Source organism: Siphateles boraxobius, unplaced genomic scaffold (assembly GCF_051911475.1).
Source record: "Siphateles boraxobius isolate OS27281-9 unplaced genomic scaffold, OSU_SipBor_1 8, whole genome shotgun sequence".
Lineage (NCBI taxonomy): Eukaryota > Metazoa > Chordata > Actinopteri > Cypriniformes > Leuciscidae > Siphateles > Siphateles boraxobius.
In genome coordinates this window covers 27,046,392-27,069,311 of record NW_027509208.1, presented here as the reverse complement: position 1 = coordinate 27,069,311, position 22,920 = coordinate 27,046,392, and the positions used below count along the sequence as shown (strand labels likewise).

General features: G+C 44.4%; 1 protein-coding gene across 5 annotated transcripts in view; it reads right to left on the bottom strand.

Annotated features, from left to right (window-relative positions):
* LOC143728897 (RAC-alpha serine/threonine-protein kinase) overlaps window positions 1-22,920 on the bottom strand; it is a 145,870-nt gene that overhangs the window by 72,521 nt on the left and 50,429 nt on the right. For 3 of the 5 annotated variants that reach the window (XR_013199914.1, XM_077219800.1, XM_077219803.1), the window contains exons 1-2: window positions 4,105-4,260; window positions 2,544-2,692 (exon numbers count right to left, since the gene is read on the bottom strand). Coding sequence is in view for 4 of the 5 variants with exons in the window: in XM_077219800.1 (XP_077075915.1) it covers window positions 2,544-2,589 (46 nt within the window). In the remaining variant the exon portion in view is untranslated. Of the gene's footprint in view, window positions 1-2,543; window positions 2,693-4,104; window positions 4,267-22,920 lie in introns of those variants that run through there. The other 2 variants (XM_077219802.1, XM_077219801.1) reach the window with 2 other exon arrangements.

Genomic DNA, 22,920 nt, shown 5'->3' with positions numbered 1-22,920 from the left:
ATGGCTCTGCGAGTTACTGTCTTTTCTCTTCCGCAGCACAACAAGATTAAATGGAACACATTTTCTCATATGTATTTACTCGTTATTTCATCTGACTCCATAAATGAAAAGGGTTTTAATGATATCCGTGTATCATTAAATGTGAGCGAATGTTTTACTATTCTTTTTAACTCTTGAATGAAAATAATGTCAAAGTCAATTAGAATAATCAAATATAACAATTTAATATGTCAGGTAAATGTATCATTACAATTTCATAATCAATTCAAAGGTAATCAATGCAAAACATCAAATGCTCTAGAACAAAGAGGAAAAATGTTTACCCGACAAGAAATACGGGAGGCCGAGAGACTCGGCTCTCGACCTCATGGGCTAATCTGGATTCAGAAAAGAGAGCCCCGAGCTCTCGCTGCATTTCATTATAAAGACAATGAATATTTGCATTTAGAGGTAACACCTTTTGAGAACAGATGGGCTTGACCATCCCACCCTCCTTTGTGTGCATGTTATCTCTACTCTTAAAAACCTTATTACCTTTTGTTTTAATTATTTGGAAATTAGACATTTGTACCAGTCACACTGAGACATTTAAAATGATATCAAACATATATAAACTGTATGATAATTGTTCACATTAAAACCATATTGATTCTTGTGAGAGTTTGGGAGATCTCACCACGAGAGAGGGAGAGTGGGGGAGAGGGAAAGAGATGTAAATTAGTACAAGAGTGAGTTCCAATGATAATTTCCTTTGTTTTCTCAGACATTAGCCCTCTCTTAAAGTCCTTCCAGATTTTCCAGTCTTACAACTAACATAAGCTATTAATTATTTGACTGCACTGACAGTATTGGATGAGAACAACACTTGAACTAAATTGAGCTAGATAAAGACACAATTGTCTTCTGTAGAGCTGCTATAGCTGAATCGAATTTGTTTCAAAATTGATAAACTTCGCAACATTGACATTCTTTTATTGAACTGAATTGAAACAATATTGAACAGACTTGTACTGAATAATGAGACTGTAGAGCTGATTCACAGTAGAGTTGAGCTTGTTTCATCATTGATGAACTTTGCAACATTGATATTAAAATAAATTAAATGAACATTGTGCTAAATAATGGCACTTTTGTCTTTTGTAGAGCTGCTTTACAGCTCAAATTGAATTTGTTTCATAATTTAAGAACTGTAAAACATTAAAGGTGTTGTTAATCAAAAATTAACATTCTGTCATCAATTTCTTTCTTCTGCTGAACACAAAAGAAGATATTTTGAAGAATATGGGTAACCAAACAGTTGGGCCTCATTAGCCATGTTTCCACTGTCGGGCAAAAAGCAAACGTACTAGAGTGTGTTTCCACTGTCCCTTCCAGGGCTTGATCAGGCAGCATCGGGACTTCCTCTGGGCCAATGGCCAGGGGGTTTTGGCCCGTCGAATACCCTAGTCTAAAGCAGGCCAACTGGGGCTTGAGGGGTGTTCATGAACAGAGGCAGAGTTTACTAGAGTCAGGAGACGGTCAACACCACTGCTCATCTCCCATGATATTATATCAGGCTACCAATATTTAAGACATTTTTAAACCATTTTCAGCTCAAAACTCACTTTCAGACATGCAGCAAGTGTTTGAAATAACTTCCTTGCGATCTGATGAGGATTCTGATAGCTAAAGGCTACTTATGCAAACCATTGCAACAATAAATACACGTTTATGGAAAATACTAGCTTGTAAGAACGTAGAATAAGAATAAGAATAAGAACGTAGACATATCATATATTATTATAATCGTGTATTTGTTTTGTTTAATGTTTTATCTGTTTCTTTCTTGTGCCTTTGTTGATACCGGACAAATGCATCAGCATATGTCATAAAATGCATGCACTTTATGAACTCGTAAAACTCAACACTTGTTTTTTTTCTTGTGAGCTCCCTCGGTTGCTCTGGCTGAAAGGATAAGATGAGACGAGAGAGATCGCTCAAACCTCCTCAGATCATATCGTTTCATGGAAATTAAAAGATTGCTCAACTCTTTCTAAAGAAATGTGTTGTAAACATATGATATTCAGTCAACATTTGTCTAAATGTGTAAGCCATTGGACTTAAAAGCCGTGGTTGTGTGACATCGCTGCGTGGCTACTTGGTAACGCAACTTAATTTTGGGCTTGGTACTTGAGGTCCGAGGCTACTGGCCCCACCCGGCACGCTGTTAGCCCTGGCTCGCAATGGCCCGACAGTGAAAAATCGGTTATTGACTTCCATAGAATAAGAAAAAAAATACTATGTAAGTCAGTGGGGCACATAAACTGTTTGGTTACTGAAATTCTTTAAAATATCTTCTTTTGTGTTCTTTTTTAAGAACCGTTAAATCTGTCCTTTTCCTGTTTATTTCTGTGAATCTGCTTTGAAATAATCTGTATTGTACAAAGCACCACACTAATAAATGCGATTTGACTTGACTTAATGGTGATAATGGAAACATATTTTTTCTTGTTTATCACAAGAATCATTTCTGAAACTGGAGGAAAGCTTCACAGAATCTTTACCTCGCTTATGTAGCCATCCTTCCTTCACAATGGCAACATCACTCATTGTGGCTGGAGAGAAAACCCTTGTGTCCCTTTGACTCGGGCCAGGGGTAGAAGGTGGGAAGTGGTGGGTGTCTTCAGTCTAGACATTCAGCAGGACAGATGGTCTGTAGGAAACAGAAGAATAAAAATGTTTCTTTTTTTTTTCAAAAGCTATAGGGACATAATAGTTCCATAACTGATCCAATTATATAAAAAAAGACTAGTTATTTCTGAATTAGTCAAAGCCACATAAGCTAATATGAATGTAGCTTTATCCCTCGGTTTCAGCGCAAAGTGTGCTTGCACTTTTCATAAATGTGTCTCTTACTGAATATATTTATATTGTGTCTGTTTAAAAAAGGAAATAAAACCACACTGCAAAGACAAACAAACAAACAAACAAACAAACAGCTGACAGGAAGGAATCTCCACAGTGTTTACACCAGGCCTTTGAATACTTTACAGCTCTGCACACTTTTGGCATTCTCTTATTATTTATTATGCAATTACATATTAAGTATAGATTACATATGCATAATTTCCATTCAGACATGATGTTTAATGGTCATTGCGATCAGGTCCAGATGAAACCAACAGCACACTTGCATGTGGAAGCACAAACTAATCAATGGACTTTTAGACCTCTGAATGAGAGCCAGCAGTTTCTATCTACCATCTTTTTCATTAAGCCATCAGAGTCAAGTGTGCCGAATTGATATTTTTCACTTTGCACATAATTTCTTTTTTATTCTGATCACAATTCAAAGCGGAATTCTCATGACCCATATATTCATTACTGTTGTAGCAGTGCAGTACATCCAGTACTAATATTGCTATTTTTAGCCTAAATTTATATAATATTTAAACTTTTGAATAATGATTGTATGTAATTTTAGTGTTTAACTCCATTTATGAATAAGGCATATTTAATCAAAATGTGTTTAAAATCATCTGTTTCTGTCATTACTACATTCACACCAGTAAAAGAGCGTGTAAACATGGTCCAGAAAAAGTCAGAGTCAATCACATACACAACTGTATAAATAGTTGCATACACTACATTCCTACATAAGACCCAGGGTACACAAATTCTTCAACTAAGTTTTGCAAATTAACTCTTTAAAAGACACAATAGTTGGTTACAGTATATAATTAGAATGAGCCGAGTCAACTAGGGAAATACTTTGAAGTTTCTGAGGTGTGTCTATTAAAACCTGCTGCCTTGATGCACCCCACAGCTATGCAGCCTCCGGCTGCTTGGAATGCGAGAAAGAACAGCGTTCTCCTGCCTCAGAGCCGTCTGAAACAACAACCCTATGTGAACTTCCCCTCCCCCTGCCTCAGAGATCAGCTACTCCGAGATGCAGGTACTCCTCTGACACAAAACCCACACGCATGCACAATACATACCATCACTAACCCTGGGATAACAACACATGTGAGAAGCAAAAAACAAGTTTGATGACATGCAATCACATAATCTATGAGAGAACACAAGTATACGGTAAAAATACACACTGAAGAACCATTTACTCACAATGATGCCAAGAAAATGGAAAGGAGCACATAGACCTACAACCCTCGGGCACAACTACCTTCTCTAATGTCTGTCTGTCTGTCTGTCTCACACAACCCCACACGCACAAGGGAAGTCTCATGTGTGTCTGGTGCTGCCACTGCAGCTTGTCTCTGAGAACGGCCCCTCCCAAAACAGCCACGCTGTGAGAGAAAAAGAGAGAGTAAAAAAAGTGGGCGGGTAACCAAGCCTGTGCTCAATCCAGCACTCCATATGAACTCAATGGCCTCACAGATGGTCACGTGGCACAAATAAAGCGAAAGAGTGAGAGACGGAGTCCACTGAGTACACCCACTTCATTCAACATTTCTGCTCTTACTCGTCGCTCAGTGAGAGAAAGAAAGGGAGGAAAAGGCATCAGTGACCCCGGTTTTTAGGAGCTTTCAATGGCATATTTGGCATACTCAGAGGAAAAATGTATTGCTCGGTGGTTGCTTTTCCTAAGCTCAGGAGACTTAGTTGTGATTCTTATATATCTCTTATTTTAGTATCAACAGTATTTCAGATGTTTCTCCTAAATTTCCTTAGGACAAATAAAAATAGCGAGACATGAGAAATATTTGAAAGAAAAAGAGTGAAAACTGAGAATGTGGTAAAACATAAAACGATACTCGGTTACTAACGTAACCTCGGTTCTCTCTAGAAGAGGGAACGAGTATTGCGTAAGCTAGCTTACCCTATGGGTAAAGCCATCTTTGCTCGAGATATTGAAGCCAAAAAATTATCCTTAATTTTGTATTTATTGTCAAAGCATTGCAGCAGCCAGCAGACCTAGAGCAGGCCATCTTGCGTGCTCATTGGCTGCCCTGCGGCAACTGCTGCAGCCTACCACTGAGCCTCGCGTGTGACGTCACGTCCAATGACGCGTCATAGCACGCCAAAATGGGGGTGGCTTAGCGAATAAAAGCCAGGCTCATAGGCTGCGTCACTGGTTTCATCAGCTGAAGTGAAAAACGCTTGTGGCGCCTGCAGGTTACGCAATACTCGTTCTACTCTACTTCTAGAGAGAACCGAGGTTACGTTAGTAACCGAGCATCGTTTTCTTACGAGAGGTTCTCTCGTATTGCGTAAGCTAGCTTACGCTACGGGAACCTATTGTCAATGCCGTGCGCGCCCAGCCTCCACTTCATGAGTCCCAGGGATTCCCGGGGAACATAGATAAGTGGGAACAGGTGGCCGGCAAAGCGGGCCAGCACATGTTATAAGCACATAAAGGGTATACAGAGCGGCGTCGCCGGTCCATATAACTATTCACCATATAGTGCAGCTCAACCAGGAGATCTAACGTCGCGTGAAAGAAGTCTGCGCATGATAATCTGGGCAGGACAAAACCACTGCTCACACTGACAGAAGTCTAGCCTGCAAGGCGGGAACTTCCAGGTTATAAAACCTAACGAATGTGGACGGAGAGGGCCAGCCTGTCGCCTCACAAATATCATGAATGGAAATTACGCGGGACCAAGCCCACGACGAGACCACGCCTCTGGTGGAATGCGTCCTGATGCCCAAGGGGCATTGCAGACCTTTAGACTTATAAGCAGATGTGATAGGTTCCACTATCCATCTGGACAGGCTCTGTTTCACGGCGGCGAGACCCTTGGTGCGCCCACAGAACGAGACAAAGAGCTGTTCCGTACGCCTGAAAGAGGCGGAGTGCGTAATGTAAACCCTCAGCGCCCTGACGGGGCAGAGGAGATTCACATCACCCTCAGTATCGGATGATGGCAGAGCCGAAAAAGAAATGACCTGCGCTCTGAAGGGGGTGCCTAACACTTAAGGTACATAACCATATCTTGGCTTGAGGATGACTTTAGAGTCATTTGGCCTGAACTCAAGACACGCTGCGCTAACAGATAGCGCGTGTAAATCCACCACACGTTTAACTGATGACAGAGCTGTCAGAAAAACGGTTTTGAGCGAGAGGTACTTTAGGTCCACGGAGTCTAATGGTTCAATGGGGAAAGTTTTCAGGGCCTCTAGGACCAGTGAAAGATCCCACATGGGAACCAACGGGGGTCGCGGGGGATTCATCCGTCTAGCTCTTCTTAAGGAAGGGAATGATGAGCTTGGATGGGGACCTGCCCTTATCCAACAGCTCTTGAAGTAAGCTAAGCAACCCCGGGACCCCACACATTCGTGGGTCTAGATCTCTATCAGATCACCATTTGGAGAACACCGACCATTTAGATGCGTAAAGCCGCCTCGTAGAGGGAGCTCTGGATTGCGTAATCGTGTTCATCATTCCTTCTAGCAGTACAACGGGTATCCGTTAATCAACCATACGTGCAGAGACCAGCGCTCTGGATGGGGATGCCAGATTGAGCCGCGGGCTTGAGAGAGGAGATCTCTCCTCACTGGAATCGGCCAAGGGGCTGTGTGGGACAGCCGCATCAGCTCCGGGAACCAGGTTTGATTCTTCCAGCACGGGGCTTTTGTGGGCTATAAGGAGCACCGAGTGGCGCGTTTCCCTGATTCTCTTGATTATCTGTGATAACAGAGAGACCGGAGGGAAAGCATAAAGTGGGAGGCTGGGCCAGATTTGGACCAGCGCATCCTCGTTCTTTGAACAGAACAGCAGGCAATGAGTCTTGTCTGTTGTCTTTTGACGCAAACAGGTCGACTTTCGCTTTGCCGAAGAGGCGCCACAGTAACTGGACTGTTTGGGGGTGCAGGGACCATTCCCCTGGGGGAACGTAGTTCCTGGACAGTTTGTCTGGACCGTCGTTCAAATGGCCTGGCACATGCGTGGCTCTCAGCGAGCGCAGGCGGCCCTGAGACCATATAAGAAGGCGTTCCGTCAGATGGCAGAGGTTTCTGGATCTGACGCCGCCCTGATGGTTTATGTAGGACACCACAGACATGCTGTCCAAACGGACCAGTACACGGTGGTCCTGTATGAACGGGAGGAAGCGTTTGAGCGCGTTCTCGACCGCTATCATTTACAGGCAGTTTATATGGAAGCGTTTCTCTTGGTCTGACCCTAGGCCAAAGGCTGGTCTGCCCTCAAAAACGGTGCCCCAACCTAGGTTGGAGGCATCCGTCGAGATGACCAATCGGTGTGAAACAGCCCCCATTGTCACTCCACGCTGGTACCAGTCGGCCACTAACCAGGGCTGCAGAGCCGAAACGCAGCTCTGAGTCACTCTGATTCATCTGCAAGGTGAGGCACTTGGGTGTTCAGCCAGCGTTGTAGCGGGCGCATGCGCAGCAGGCCCAGCTGAAGCACAGCCGCAGCTGATGCCATATAGCCTAGCATCCTCTGGAATATCTTCAGAGGTGTAATGCTGCCCTCCTGGAAAGATGCGGCTAGCTGTCGAACACGGCGCGCACGCTGTGTCAATAAGCGGGCCGTCATAGCCACAGAGTCCAGTTCTATTCCTAGGAAGGAAACTGACTGACTGACTGACTGACTGACTGGGCAGTAATGAGCTCTTGGTCCAGTTGACCGTGAGACCCAAGCTTTCCAGATGGCTGAGCAGCACAGCTCTGTGAGATCGTCCAAATAGTTCAGAATTCGCAGCTCTTTCACTATCAAGGGGGCGAGAGCCACATCCATGCACTTCGTAAATGTATGGGGCGCTAAGGATAGGCCAAACGGGAGGACGGTGTATTGATATGCCCGACCGTCGAAGGCGAATCTCAAGAATGGCCTGTGACGTGGGGCTATCAGGATCTGAAAGTATGCATCTTTCAGATCGAGAGAGATAAACCAGTCCCTCGGGCCAATTTGCGCAAGGATTTTTCTGGTCGTGAGCATTTTAAACGGCCGTCTCATGAGAGCTTTGTTGAAATATCTCAGATCTAAGATAGGTCTTAGAACTCCGTCCTTCTTGGGTACGAGAAAATAACGGCTGTAAAAGCCTGACTTGCTCTGAGAAGGAGGTACTGGTTCTATGGCCCCTTTGCACAGCAGTTTGGCTATTTCTGCGCGGAGTAGATGCACTACATCTGCTTTCACTTTGTCTCGGTCCACGCTCGAAAGCGAGGGGGACAGCGAGCGAACTGAAGCGAATAGCCTTGACTTTTTGTGTTTAGCACCCAATCTGACACACCTGGAATAGCCTTCCATGCTTCTACATGTATAGCAAGGGGGCAAAATGGGCTCCGGGTTGCGTTCGCCGCGCTTCGCGGGCTCGGGAAACTGTACCGGAGGGGTGAGCGGGGCGCGCGCTCTCTGATCTCAGTAACGGCGGCTCGCTGACAGCTGTAGCTGCCTGTACCACTTGAGACGACCCGATTACTGGGAATGGGGAACATTTTGTGGCAATATTTATCGCGAGCGGGGCCTGGGGCGAAGTGTTTGTCAGGTTAATGTGAGCGCTAGTGGGCGGTCACGTGACTTACGATCATAACATGGCCGCTGTGAGGCTGTTGCCGTGTAACAGAGTGGGCAGCGAGTAGGTGTGAGCACAGATTTGTGGGCACATTCTCTACATCTAACATTCGAGCGGCATTTGCCAGCTTTATGAGAGTGGGCTCTGTGAGAGCGAGAGACACGGGTATAGTGTTTGTGTGTAGGGGGTCGACCGTTTATTAGTAAGCCCTCAGTGCTTGAATACGGCGGCTCGCTGACAGCCATGGCTTGCTGTTTCACATGTGACGTCCCGATTGCTTGAACGAGGAACGGTTGAGATAACTTGGTGATGCGCGAGCAACGCCGGGCGTTTATTAGTAAGCGTGAGCGCTCTTAAGCGGGCACGTAACTAACATTCATAGCCATGCGTGCGCCCTCGGATCTCGAATACGGCGGCTCGCTGACAGCAATGGCTGGCTGTATCACTTGTGCCGTCCCGATTGCTTGAATGGGGAACGTTATGTGATAATATTGTGCGCGAGCGGAGCCTGGGGCGAAGCGTTTGTCAGTAAACGTGAGCGCTCGTAAACGGGCACATGACTTACATTCATAGCCATGCGCGTGCGCCCTCTGATCTCAGTAACGGCAGCTCGCAGACAGCTGTAACTGCCTGTATCACTTGAGACGACCCGATTACTGGGAATGGGGAACATTACGTGGCGATATTTATCGCGAGCGGAGCCTGGGGCGAGGTGTTTGTCAGTAAGCGTGAGCGCCCATGGGCGGGTAGCGAGTAGGTGTGAGCACAGATTTGTGGGCACATTCTCTACATCTAACACTCGAGCGGCATTTGCCAGCTTTATGAAAGTGGGCTCTGTGAGTGTGAGAGACACGGTGGTAACGTGCTTGCGTGTAGGGGTGAACCCTGAGATGTTGGCACATTGCTACACTTAGAGCACTACGGCATGAGCCGGATAACCAGACGTAATACTCTTGAGATTTTGCAGGCGAGCTGGTTGCATTACCAGCTCGTTGGCTGACAAATACATCGCTGCAGTAGCCTTTTCTAAGGGGACTGGCAGGGCGAGATGTCGCAATGGTGGTCCGGCCGCGGCGGGACTCAACCATCTTTTGAGAGATTTGTCTGGGTCGCCGTAGCAACGGCGGTTGTGTGCAGGCGAGCGGCTGTATTACCAAGTGTATTAGCCTTCCCGGATCGAGGAGGAGGTGGAGTGATGAGAACTCGACCACTCCTCGCTGTCCGATATCAGGATGGAACAGCTGTCACCTCGGTCCATTCCTTCAGCTTCGTCCCCTGAGGCGGCGGCAGTGCGGCCCGAAACAGGCAGCTGCGCGTCCGGGAGGGCCGGAGAAGGAGAGAGAGAAGCTGGCGGGATGTAGCGTAAATCCGAGCTCCTGGGTGACAGTATCCACAGCGAAGGGCTCGAGTCGAGCCCGCAGGGTCGACTGTGGAAGCGCTTCCCATGTTCTGGGCCCAGGCAGAGAGCGCAGATCACATGGCGGTCTCCGGCGCTGGGCGGGGCACTGCACGAGCCACAGGAAATGCGAGGCATTTTTTGAAAAACGCCTCGCACTCTTTTAGAAAGTGAGTGTCGCAGCGGTGAACACAGAAAGCAATAGCATTAAAAGGATATTCGTCGCCTCATGGCGTAGAAGGCACGGAAGGCTGAAGGCGGCGAAGACGGTCGGCTTCCTCAGGCTCTTTCCTCTGCTTGCTGGTCGCTGGTTTCAATAGCGGCGGCTTCTCTCAGAGTCCAGCGATGCGGAGAGCTTCGCTGAAGATGAAGAAATCAGTGACGCAGCCTATGAGCCTGGCTTTTATATGCTAAGCCACCCCCATTTTGGCGGGCTGTGACGCGTAAGGGCGCGAATCGCCCTCATTGGACGTGACGTCACGCGCGAGGCTCAGTTGTAGGCTGCAGCAGTTGCCGCAGGGCAGCCAATGAGCACGCAAGATGGCCTGCTCTAGGTCTGCTGGGTGCTGCACTGCGTTGACAATAAATACAAAATTAAGGATAATTTTTTGGCTTCAATATCTCGAGCAAAGATGACTTTACCAGTAGCGTAAGCTAGCTTACACAATACGAGAGGTTCTCTCTTACGACCTTGCTAAATTGTGTTAAAAGGTGCTCCACGCATTTTACTTACCATTGTTTACAGGCCTCCAAAATACTCTCCAGCTTCTGCTGAGAACTTAACAGAACTGTTATCAACAATTTCCTCAGAGTTTGTCTGCTTTGCCATTGCTGGAGATTTTAACATTCACATAGATAATGCAGAAACCAATATGGCAAAAGAAATCAAAACTGTTTTAAAAACTTTTGATCTGACTCAGCATGTACATGGACCCACACATAATCGTGGACACACTCTAGATTTACTTATCAGTAAGGGTCTAAACATTTCATCAATTGGTATTAAGGATGTAGCACTGTCTGATCATTTTTGTATTTTCTTTGATATATTGATCTCTCCTGCCGTTGAAGCTAGATCTGTGTCTGTCAAGAAGAGATGCTTAAATGAGAACACTAGTGTACTATTTCTGAAGGCTATATCTTTAACACCAAGCATATCTGCTGACTCTGTTGTTCCCTTTCAGAACTCGAGCTGCGTTGAGACGCGGTGGGAACGCTCTGCGTGATTGCGTCGTGAAGCACGTGTATAATCAGTCCAATGGAAGAGCGAGACGTCATAGGCGGGTGACGTCATAGACCAGGAAGCTATAAAGCACACCTGAAAACAGACTGCGACAGCTACTGTTGCCTTCAGCAAGCGATCTGTGTATTCTGTCCTTGTCATATTTATTGTTGTCTGTCAAGTTGCAATATATATATATATATGGCAAAAGAGAGCAAGCAGCTTTGTGTTGTTCCCTGCCCACGTTATATCACGGGTGGGGACACACACATCAGCTTTTTGTTACTATTTGGGAGTGGAGCATGCCACAGACAGTTCTCGAGTGGGCTGACTGTGAGCATTGCGAGAAACTGTCCGTGAGGACGCTCCGCTCCCGCTGGGCGTTCTTCGAGGAGGACGGTTCGGTTCGCGCTCCCCGTGCGGGTCCCGCGGTTGCCGAGGCACGGCGTTGAATCGCATTTTGGGACGGATCTGACCGCGGGGTTTGGGACGGGCTCCACCCTATCTCAGCTTTCACCTGTCAGATCCAGTGCTGGCGATTTCCAGTTCCGAGGAATTGGTATCGTTAGTGTTTTGTTAAGAAAAAAGAGAACAAAACAAATAAAGATATTAAGAAAAAGGCAGATGTTTGAGTTTTCAATAAATAAATAAATAAATATGTCAGCTCATAACTCTGTTAAATAAAGAGGAGCTTTACAAGGAGGTTTATCTAGTGCTGTTCCTAGTTAAATATTTACTGGCCAGCTGAACATTATGAGAGTGAAAATAAAAAGAGTTTATTAGATGAAATATATCTAAAAACAGAAAAACTCTGTATCTCAGCCTCCTCGTCGGGGACTGCTGTTTTTCCCTATCTTGGATCGTGGAATAAGCCAATTTCTATTTTATGTGTTTAATGCCCAAACGTCTAACTATAGTAATGCTTTGGGTATTAAGTATCATGGTATGACAGTGCCTCGGGTTAAAGAGACGCTTGCGAGCTTTCTCTCTCCCGAGTCGGCGTCATCGTTTTTAACCCCGACGTTACCCACCAGCCATCTTAAATAAATAAATGTTATTAGGGAGCGCTGGTGGGTAAAGTATAAGGACATGGATGAATGCGAGGATGATAAGAGAAAATCAGCACTGACGCTATTCGAGAATTGCGTCGTGCAAAAACAGATAAACCATACTGGGGAGGGACGGTTTCGAGAAATCGTTTCTCCTCTGTGTCCTCTGGGGGGCGACTCTCTGAGGAGGGTCGCAGCACGGCCAGTTCGGTTGTTTTCCTGCTGGTGGCCACGGAGTGATATATATATATATATATATATATATATATATATATATATATATATACGTTTTTCTGATTTAAAAATAAAGAAAAATAAGATAAAATTATGTCTGTTCTTCTGGACGCTCCGCTTTCAAAAAACTAAGAAATAAACCATTCAGCGCCGTTCCTCATCTAATGTTCCTGAGACTGCTGGGCAGAGCAGTCACGGTCTACTAAGCTCCTCGCAGCACAGAGTGCAAAACGAGCATCGCCATTTGGGCTCCTCCACAATCGATGGGGACTTGGGTGGCGGTAGCAGTCTAGCCAGTTAGAGATATGCAAGATCTGAGGACTATTTTATCTCTAAAAAATCTTGGACAAATAGGAAGCCCTGACGCCGAGGCTATCAGGCTATTAAAGGGTGGTCCCCTCCGGGGTAGGGATGGTTTTGAGAAATCTTTTCTCCTCGGCGCCCTCTGGGGTGCGACTCTCTGAGGAGGGTCGCAGCGCTGCCAGTTCGGTTGTTCCCTGCCGGTTCGCCGTTCAGGGCACCGAGGTGTCAACGTCCCCATACGATCCTCCGAGGAGGGTCGTAGGAACTAAGTTATTTAGAGGTAGTCAAGATCTGAGGACTGTCGTCATCTCTAATAAAGTTTAGACAGGAAGTCCTGTCGTAAAAACGAGGCTATCAGGCTTCTGAGGGCTCCTCCGGGGCAGGGACGGTTTTGAGAAATCGTTTCTCCTCGCCACCCTCTGGGGTGCACTCTTTGAGGAGGGTCGCAGCGCTGCCAGTTCGGTTGTTCCCTGCCGGTTCGCCGTTCAGGGCACCGAGGTGTCAACGTCCCTATACGATCCTCCGAGGAGGGTCGTAAGACGGTCAGTTCGGTTGTTCCCTGCCGGTTCGCCGCTTCAGGGCACCGTAGTGACTGTTCAACCAAATCCAGAGGCCAGTCTTGAGAGACTGGTTACCCTAGTAGAATTTCTGGCAGCGTGGAAACTACTGCCACATATTTCTCGGTGGGTCCTGCACACTATAGAAAAGGGTTCAGAATTCGGTTCTTGTCCGCCCAGATTTCTAGGAGTCCTCCCCACTGTGGTGGATCCCGAGCAGGCCTTGGTTATGGAGCAGGAAGTACTGACACTTCTGCAAAAGGAGCTGTAGAAGGGGTTCCTCCTCCCGGCAGACAGTCATGGTTTTTCTGCCATTGCCTCATTGTTCCAAAAGAGGATGAGGGGTTGCGTCCTACTCTAGACCTGCGTCAATTAAACAGCAGGTTTCAGAATCTTAAGTTTGAAGTATGCTTGCGCTAAATATGTTTGTGTCACAGACTCAGTCCGAGGACTGGTTTGTCACAATAGACTTAAAGGACGCTTACTTATCTATCCATCCTCATCACAGGAGATTCCTGAGGTTTGCTTTCAGGGGCGAAGCATACCAGTATCAGGTTCTTCCTTTCGGCCTAGGTTATCACCCCGCACCTTTTACAATATGCGTGGATGCAGCTCTGGCTCCTCTGAGATTTCAGGGCATTCGCGTATTAAATTATATCGACGATTGTTTGTTTTTAGCTCATTCCAAGCTTTTGGCAGTTCAACATCGAGATGTCGTTCTGTCCCACATAAGGGGGTTGGGGTTGCGGCTCAACACCAAAAGAGTGTACTCCTCCCAGCTCAGAGGACCACTTTACAAGGTGTATTATGGGATTCGACAACCATGCAAGCACGTCTGTCTCCTGCACGTATTTCTGCGATTCTCACAGCCGTAAAGAAAGTAAAACTAGGTCAGTCACTCACTGCAAAACAGTCTCTGAGACTGTTGGGGCTCACGGTAGTTGCGTCCAACGTAGTTACTTTTGGCCTTCTGTACATGAGACCCCTGCAGTGGTGGCTCGGGACCAAGGGGTTTTCTCCGAGGGGAAATCAGTTTTCACATGATCAAGGTCACGCGGCTATGCCTTCGTGCCTCGGTCCAATGGAAGAACCTTGGTTCCTCGCCCAGGCCCAGTGTTGGGGGCTTCTTGTCGACGCATAATGCTATCGACGGATACTTCCCTCACAAGTCGGGGGCAATCATGAGTGGTTGCTCGGCGAAGGGTCCGGACAACACACTGATGGTCTCGTATATCAGAGCAGATATCCTGTTGAGGCAGGGGCTGTGGCCCGGGGAATGGAGACTTCACCCCGAGGTGGTGGAGCTTCTTAGGGAGAACTTCGGTCAAACTAAAAGTCGACCTTTCGCATCGCTTGTACAATGCATTGCCCTTGTGGTTCTCCCTCACGCATCCAGCTCCGCTTGGACTGGATGTGATGTAATAGGTGTGGTTGCCGCTACACCTATACGCTTTTCCCGATATCTTTGCTCCTGGGAGCTCTGGAGTTGTGGATACTGTGTGCTCAGCCTCTGAGGGGGCCCAGCTCATAGATTCAGGTCTCTCGACTGAGGTCGTGGAGACCATACTCCAGTCTAGAGCTCCCTCCACGAGAAGACTAAATATGCTGTTCTCTGCCTGGTGCAGAGAACCCCTTCTGAATCTTGTTTCTGCCCCGTTGGTACAGTACTTGATTTCTGTATGAATGTTTCTTTGCTGGGTTATCTCTGAGGAGAGATCCTTAATTTCGTCTTCTCCGTGATACATGAGGCTGAGGCCTGCACGTACTTGGATTTGCACCTGCTATGGTGATAGTATTTCTTCACCCCAGGTCGGGTTGTATTTCTAGGTCCCTACTAAATGTGCGGGTCATTTGTGCAGCAGGCCTTCTGTCCTCCACCTATAATACCCCAGATCAGGAAAAACTTAATCTGTTACGCCCTGTCCTGTGCGAATGCCCACAGAGCTGCTCAGTGGCGTATATCAGAACAATTATTTGTCTGCTTCGGGTCACCTAAGATAGGTTGCCCGGCATCTAAACAGATGATGAGCAAGTGGGTAGTTGATGCTATCTCACTTGCTTATGATGCGGCCGGACAGCCTTCACCTATGGCTGTTCAGGCCCATTCTACAGGAGTATGGCTGCCTCTAGGCTTTAATTTCGGGTGTTCCCTTTCAGGACATTTGTAATGCGGCAGGCTGGTCCTCACCACATACATTGTCAGATTTTATGACTTACACGTCTCCACTCCTGGGGCTAGGTTGCTTGCTTCTTAGTGTGCGCAAGGACTTCACACAGAACGGGCATTTGTCTTTATGGCGTAGTGGGTATAGGGTTCCCACCGCGTCTCAACGCAGCTCGAGTTCCCTTGAAAGGGAACGTCTCAGGTTACGTATGTAACCCTGGTTCCCTGAGAGGGAACGAGACGCTGCGTTCTCCAGCCATACTTCCTGCATGCCCTGATCGACTTACTTCAGGCTTTTTCAGAAGCTATCGCGGCCTGTTTTCAGGTGTGCTTTATAGCTTCCTGGTCTATGACGTCACCCGCCTATGACGTCTCGCTCTTCCATTGGACTGATTATACACGTGCTTCACGACGCAATCACGCAGAGCGTTCCCACCGCGTCTCAACGCAGCGTCTCGTTCCCTCTCAGGGAACCTGGGTTACATACGAAACCTGTGACGATTTTCTCCTTGATTCTTTTAGCTCAAAAGTTAAGAGTGTAATTGATGATATTGCTCCTGTGAAAGTCAGGAAGAAGAGTGGCAGACAAAAAGCACCTTGGAGAAACTCAACAGCAGTGCAAAATATGAAAAGACAATGCAGAAAAGCAGAGCGCATGTGGCGGAAGACAAAACTTGTAGTCCATTATAACATCTACAAAGACAGCATCCATGCTTTCAATAAGGAACCAGGCAAAGCTAGACAGACTTTCTTCTCGAATATTATAAACAGCAATATAAACAACACGCGGACTCTTTTTGCTACTGTAGAGAGACTGACAAACCCCCCAAGCCAGATTCCCAGTGAAATGCTCTCAGTGAGAAAGTGCAGTGAGTTTGCTTCTTTCTTCTCTGAGAAAATCAATAATATCAGAAAGGTGATCAGCTCATCCTTGAGTTGCGCTGGGGTCAGGCAGATCAGACAACAGCATGAGAAAGGAGCCACTATGTCTGATTTCGAAGAAATTGATGGCAACATTTTGGAAGAAACCGTACAGCAACTAAAAACATCAACCTGCGCCCTTGACGCACTTCCCACATCTTTTTTCAAAAATGTGTTACACAGCTTAGAAGCAGGTCTCCTAGAAGTGGTAAATGCCTCACTTCTCTCTGGGAGTTTTCCGACCTCCCTGAAAACTGCTGTTGTCAAGCCCCTCCTGAAAAAGAGCAATCTGGATAAGACCATATTAAACAACTATAGACCGATCTCAAATCTTCCTTTCATAGGCAAGATCATTGAAAAAGTTGTCTTCAATCAGCTGAACAAATTCTTAAGCTCGAATGGATACTTTGACCATTTTCAATCTGGTTTCCGACCGCACCACAGTACAGAGACCGCGCTCATAAAGATAATAAATGATATTCGCTTAAATACTGATACAAGCAAATTATCAGTGCTGGTACTACTCGACCTCAGTGCTGCATTTGACACTGTCGATCATAACATACTTCTTGACAGGCTTGAAAACTGGGTCGGGCTTTCTGGGATAGTCCTAAAATGGTTCAGGTCATACTTAGGAGGCAGAGGTTATTATGTGAGTATAGGAGACCATAAGTCTGAGTGGACATCCATGACATGCGGAGTCCCTCAAGGCTCAATTCTTGCGCCACTCCTATTCAACCTGTACATGCTCCCAATGAGCCAAATAATGAGAAAGAACCAAATCGCTTACCATAGCTATGCAGACGACACACAGCTCTACTTATCCCTATCGCCTAACGATTACAGCCCCATTGACTCCCTTTGCCAATGCATTGATGAAGTAAACAATTGGATGTGCCAAAACTTTCTTCAGTTAAACAAAGACAAAACTGAAGTCATTGCGTTTGGAAACAAAGATGAAGTTCTCAAGGTGAACGCATACCTTCAGTCTAGGGGTCAAACCACTAAAAATCAAGTCAGGAATCTGGGTGTGTCTCTAGAGTCAGACCTTAGTTTCAGTAGTCATGTCAAAGCAATAACTAAATCAGCATACTATCACCTGAAAAATATTGCAAGAATTAGATGATTTGTTTCCAGTCAAGACTTAGAAAAACTTGTGCATGCTTTCATCACCAGTAGGGTGGATTATTGTAATGGACTTCTCACTGGCCTTCCCAAAAAGACCATAAGACAGTTGCAGCTCATACAGAATGCTGCTGCTAGGATTCTGAGCAGAACCAGGAAATATGAACACATCACACCAGTCCTCAGGTCTTTACACTGGCTGCCAGTTACATTTAGGATTGATTTTAAAGTATTATTACTGGTATATAAATCATTCAATGGCCTAGGACCTCAATACATTGCAGATATGCTCACTGAATATAAACCCAACAGATCACTCAGATCATTAGGATCACATCGGCTAAAAATACCAAGGGTTCACTATAAGCATGGCGAGTCTGCTTTTAGCTACTATGCCAGCCGCAGCTGGAACCAGCTTCCAGAAGAGATCTGATGTGCTCCTACAGTAGTCACATTCAAATCCAGACTCAAAACACATCTCTTTAGCTGTGTATTTACTGAATGAGCACTCTGCCACTGTTCGTCCGACTGTTTGCACTGTATTTTATTTTATGTTTTAATTACTCTGATTTCATTTGATTATTTCTGTATTTTATCTTTTATTCTAAACTGTTTTAATTATTCTGATTTCTTTTGATTATTTTAATTTCTTCTATGTATAGCACTTTGAATTACCATTGTGTATGAAATGTGCCATATAAATAAACCTGCCTTGCTTTGCCTATCAACTTTGTATCTTCAATTTTATTTTAGGAGAAACATGTTACATTATATATATATATATATATATATATATATATATATATATAGGCAGCATACTCTCTGATTAATCCATAATGTGCATTTCTCTCTATATGCGTGTTCACCACGGTGATATCAATCGTCAATTTCTTTAAACGAAACAATTCAAAACGAAAATAAAAAGGCTAGCCTATACCTTCTGATTATGTAATCCATGATTTGCATTTCTCTCTATATATGCGCGTTCACTAGGTTATGGCGATCGTCAACTTAATCTTTGCAGTACTGACAGAAAAGTTGTATTAATAAAAATCAATGGACGCGTGTCACTGGATTTACAAATGCACTTCTTGCTTGTTGCTTGTTAATTTAATTTAAATTAATTAATAAAATGAATACTTTAATTGTCATAATTAAAATAATTAAATATTATTAAGTGCCCCATTTTTGCTCATTTATAAATAGTATTTATATCTACCACCCCCTCAGCACCTGGGTTAAAAAATTATTTGGCGCCACCATATTATAACGGCCCACGTATTAAAAATAGTCGAGTCTAAATTGGGCTCTGGCTCATAATTACATTTAATGCCGTCAGCCGGGATCAGACACAACGTGCACGGGTTGGCCTTGATTTTTTTTTTTTTTTTTTGCCCGATCGGGTTTTCAGTTTCTGAACGGTGTAGGCACAAGCCAACAGTTTGGTGAGGTTGTCTGAGCCTTATGTCATAATTTTTAATTAGTCACGGTAATACCGTATACCCCGGTAAAATAGGGAGGAGGTTTGACGGTATCAAAATTTGGATACCGCCCAAGCCTACTGCTGACCCCATCCAGTGCCCTGTGTAAACCTCCTACTCCCTCTTACCTGATGGGACAGGGCTTACACAGAGAAGTCCATCACTGCTGTTCTGACTCAGTGAGATTATTGGATAACACTGGGAAAGTGTGCCCTTTACTTTGGAAAAGTAAGCCACATCCTTCCCAGGAGGATTCATGTTGAGATGATATATGGAATAACCTTGTGGGGTTGTTTCCATATAGAATTACTGAGGCAGTCTCCTAAGAGAGGGGTTCTCCCAAGGGAAAGACAGGGGCTTCCATTTAGGAGCAATCAAAAAATCTACATCTGGGATCCCAGCAGGGTCACACATAAGGCACCCAGCATAGACCCAGTTCTCAAGGATTCAGTGGGATATAGGGTTGGCACCAAATGCTCTGCCACGTAGCCGACAAGAGATGGACCTGCTTCTACCCGTTTGAGGTGAGAACACAGGAGGGAACCGGCTCTACATGTAGGCTATAGAACCTAGCAAACGTTTTAGGTGTCGCTAAGCTTGCAGCTCTACAAATATCTGTTAGTGAGGTGCCACGTGCCAGCACCCAGGAGGATGCAACACTTCTTGTTGAAGGAACTTGCAGCCTGAGTGGGCAAGGCACACCATCCAGTGGGACCTCTGCTTGGAGACCGCCTTTCCCTTCTGCTGGCCTCTGTAACAGAAAAAGAGCTGGTCAGAGGTCCTGAAGCTTTGAGTTCTGTCTACGTACCGTCACAGAGCGCGGACAGGACAGAGCAAAGCCAGGGCTGGGTCTGCCTCCTCCAAGGGCAATGCATGCAGGTTCACCATCTGGTCCCTGAAGGGAGTGGAAGGAACATTGACTTGTTGAGATTCATGTGTTGATTGTTGATATCTGTGAGTGTCATCGTGGATTTACATTTTGTGCTCATATTTGTTAAAATCTTCTAACTGACTTTTATAATACTGCTGGATCTCATGGTGCAGTAACACAGGGTTTGTGATGTGAATATATTAATGGTACAACTCAATTGTTAGATTGTAAAGACATCACTGAATCATGCTATTTCATGATGATTATAAAACCGTCAACAGGCGACCATCATCACCTACTCTCGCGTCACTTTAGCTTTTTTGGCTGCTGCAAATGTGTTTGACAAACACACCGTCACAGCGGCCAAAAAAGACAAAAGAAATAATAAGAGTTAAGAACCCAACTAATGGAAACACTAATCACTGTTATGGTGACTTCAAATGAAACACATTAGAGTTAAATCTCTGTTAATTCTCAATAAAACTTTTGTAGACGTCTGACAGAAATAAAGTAAATCTGGTTAATAATAAGTGAAGCTGGTAATGCTGTTTGTGGAGTTGTTTAATCCTCCTCTGCTGAGATCTTGAGAGATTTAATGTCTTCTTTTCTCTTCAGTTGATTTCATCTAAGACTGTGGCTGGAAGTCAGTTGTAGGGATGTAACGATACCGTTTTTTCAAAACCGATCCGATCCGATACCAAAATTCTGAGTATCGGCCGATACCGATACCAATCCGATATCAGTGGTGTTTTTTTTTACCTTCAAAACCAAAGAATGTATACAATTCACTTGGTCATTAAGATTTGTTTATATAAGGTAAAGAAATGTATACCAAATCTGACTGCACATTACTTGATGAAAAGGGGACAAAATGTATGGCTGAAAACTTTATTAAGAAAACTGAATGATGCAGTAGCAAAATTAACAGTAATTTCAACACTTACTAGTTGTATCACAAACAAACTTAACAATATTTACTGCAATGATCAAATAAAATTATTTTTTGAATAAAATCCAAAAAGTAATATTCTAAATCTAGTGAATCTTAAATCTGAACGGTAGCAAGCTGCAACACAGTGCTTATTATAAAGTATACCTTACACCTAGAAAACAAACACTAATATAACAACCAAGACAAGTATAGACTTCACCAGTAACATAAACCTGCTTCAGGATTCACTTGATCATCATTGGCAGTTTTTTTTAGGAATATTAGCATTTCTGCTCTCTCTGCTTTTAGTCCGTTCCTTCTTTCATCTAGAATGTTGGAGGCAGTGCTAAACAGTCTTTCACTCTCAACACTGGTACAGGGGGCAGAAAGAAAGGCTGATGCAGTAGCAGCAAGGGCAGGAAACGAAGCTTGTTCACTGCCCAGTAATGGAATGGGTTTTTCAGACCGAGGGATAATTTGCTCTGTCATATACGTTTGTATTTGAAGAAGAGCACTCGTGGTAATTATTCCTCCAGGTTCTTCTTGCTTCTTGAGAGCTTCATCAAACATCATCATGAAGGTGCTCTTGCTTGTGTGTCTGCTTGACCCGCTTGCTTCTGCATGAGAAACCTTCTGTGCTGGATCTGCTGCAGCAGCTAAGGCAGTAGTTGTCCTCCTCTTCAGTGCATCTTCCATCTTCTCGACCTCTTGTATCAGGGCATTTTTTGCATGCCTGGCAGCGTCTGCATTTGAAAAGCATCTGAGACAAAACATGCAGAATAAATAGTCTATTTTTATAAAAACGTTACATGGTCATTATACAGCTATATAAAAGTTGTCATTTATCTTTATCCTTTTTTATTTATTTTTTAATTTTTTGAATTGTTTCTTAAACTAATTAAAAATGAATTTATTTATTTTGTTCTGCGATGAAAGTGCAACTGTCAGTGAAATTATTTACAGATGCATTCTGATAAAATTCCAAGCTGCAGTGTAATTACTTTTCTTTTTATTGGTTGCTGAAAAGTTACTTACAAAATAATTACTTATTTTTTTCTGAATAAATAAAGCCTTATTTGATGTCTCAAAACCACAGACAATTTTCATATATTGGTCAGACATAACAAAATAAATTACAAACATGATGCAACTAAAATAAATAATTTTATATAAAGGCCAAATTTGATCATATATAATACAATTATAAGTGGTCATTATCTGTCATCCAATGACTTAAAAAAAATAAAATCTTCAGGATGAAAAAACAAATTATATATAATGTGATTAATGCATAATGCTTCGAACGGCTTCACATTAAAACGAACGTAAATCTGCAGAATATGGAAAGCATTCCTAGCCATTATTTTAGCATACAAGTTTAATGACAGAGTTAATGACTAAAACTTTTTAATTAAACGAAACTGATAGAAACTTGAAAATATGTTTTTTAATAATAGTAATAATAGCCTAATAATATGAATCTTATTTACAATAAATGAAGAACGTTGTCATCGTCAAAACTGTATAATGGAAAATATATTTTATCGTGCAAGTGACATTTTATGTGTGTGCATAGACTTTTAGCTTACCTGTCTTTGTACCGTGGGTCAAGTAAAGTGGCAACGGAGTAAAGTCGTTCATTCTCGATGTTACCAAATGGTGTGTTGACTGCTTGTAGTAGTGTACTTTCCATTGTTTTAATCCCTGTGTCTGTGTCTCTCTCCTGAGACAGCAAACGTTTCAGTACTGAAATTGTTGGAATGACATCCGCTGTGGTTGAACTGGATGAGCTTATGGTTCGCGTCAGTTCTTCAAATGGTGCGATCATTGTTTTTTCCAGTAATGCCCAGTGGTTTACAGTCAGCACTGCAGGGAGTTCGTGGTCTGCAGCAAAGGCACATAAGGTTCGCTTCTGTTCAAGGATGCTCTGAATCATATAATATGTACTGTTCCATCTAGTTTCAACGTCTTGCTGAAGACGTTTCAGGGGCATTTGAAATTCACGCTGAATGTCCCCCAATCGCGAGTATGCTAATGGGGAATGTTTGAAGTGCCCCACAAGTTATTTTACTGCCACTTGCAATTGCGTCAATCAAGCTTCGTTGGGACAAAAGTCCCTCGTTAACAGCAAGCTGTAATGAGTGCGCGACACAGCCCAAACTAGGGACTCCCAAATCATCCATCATCAT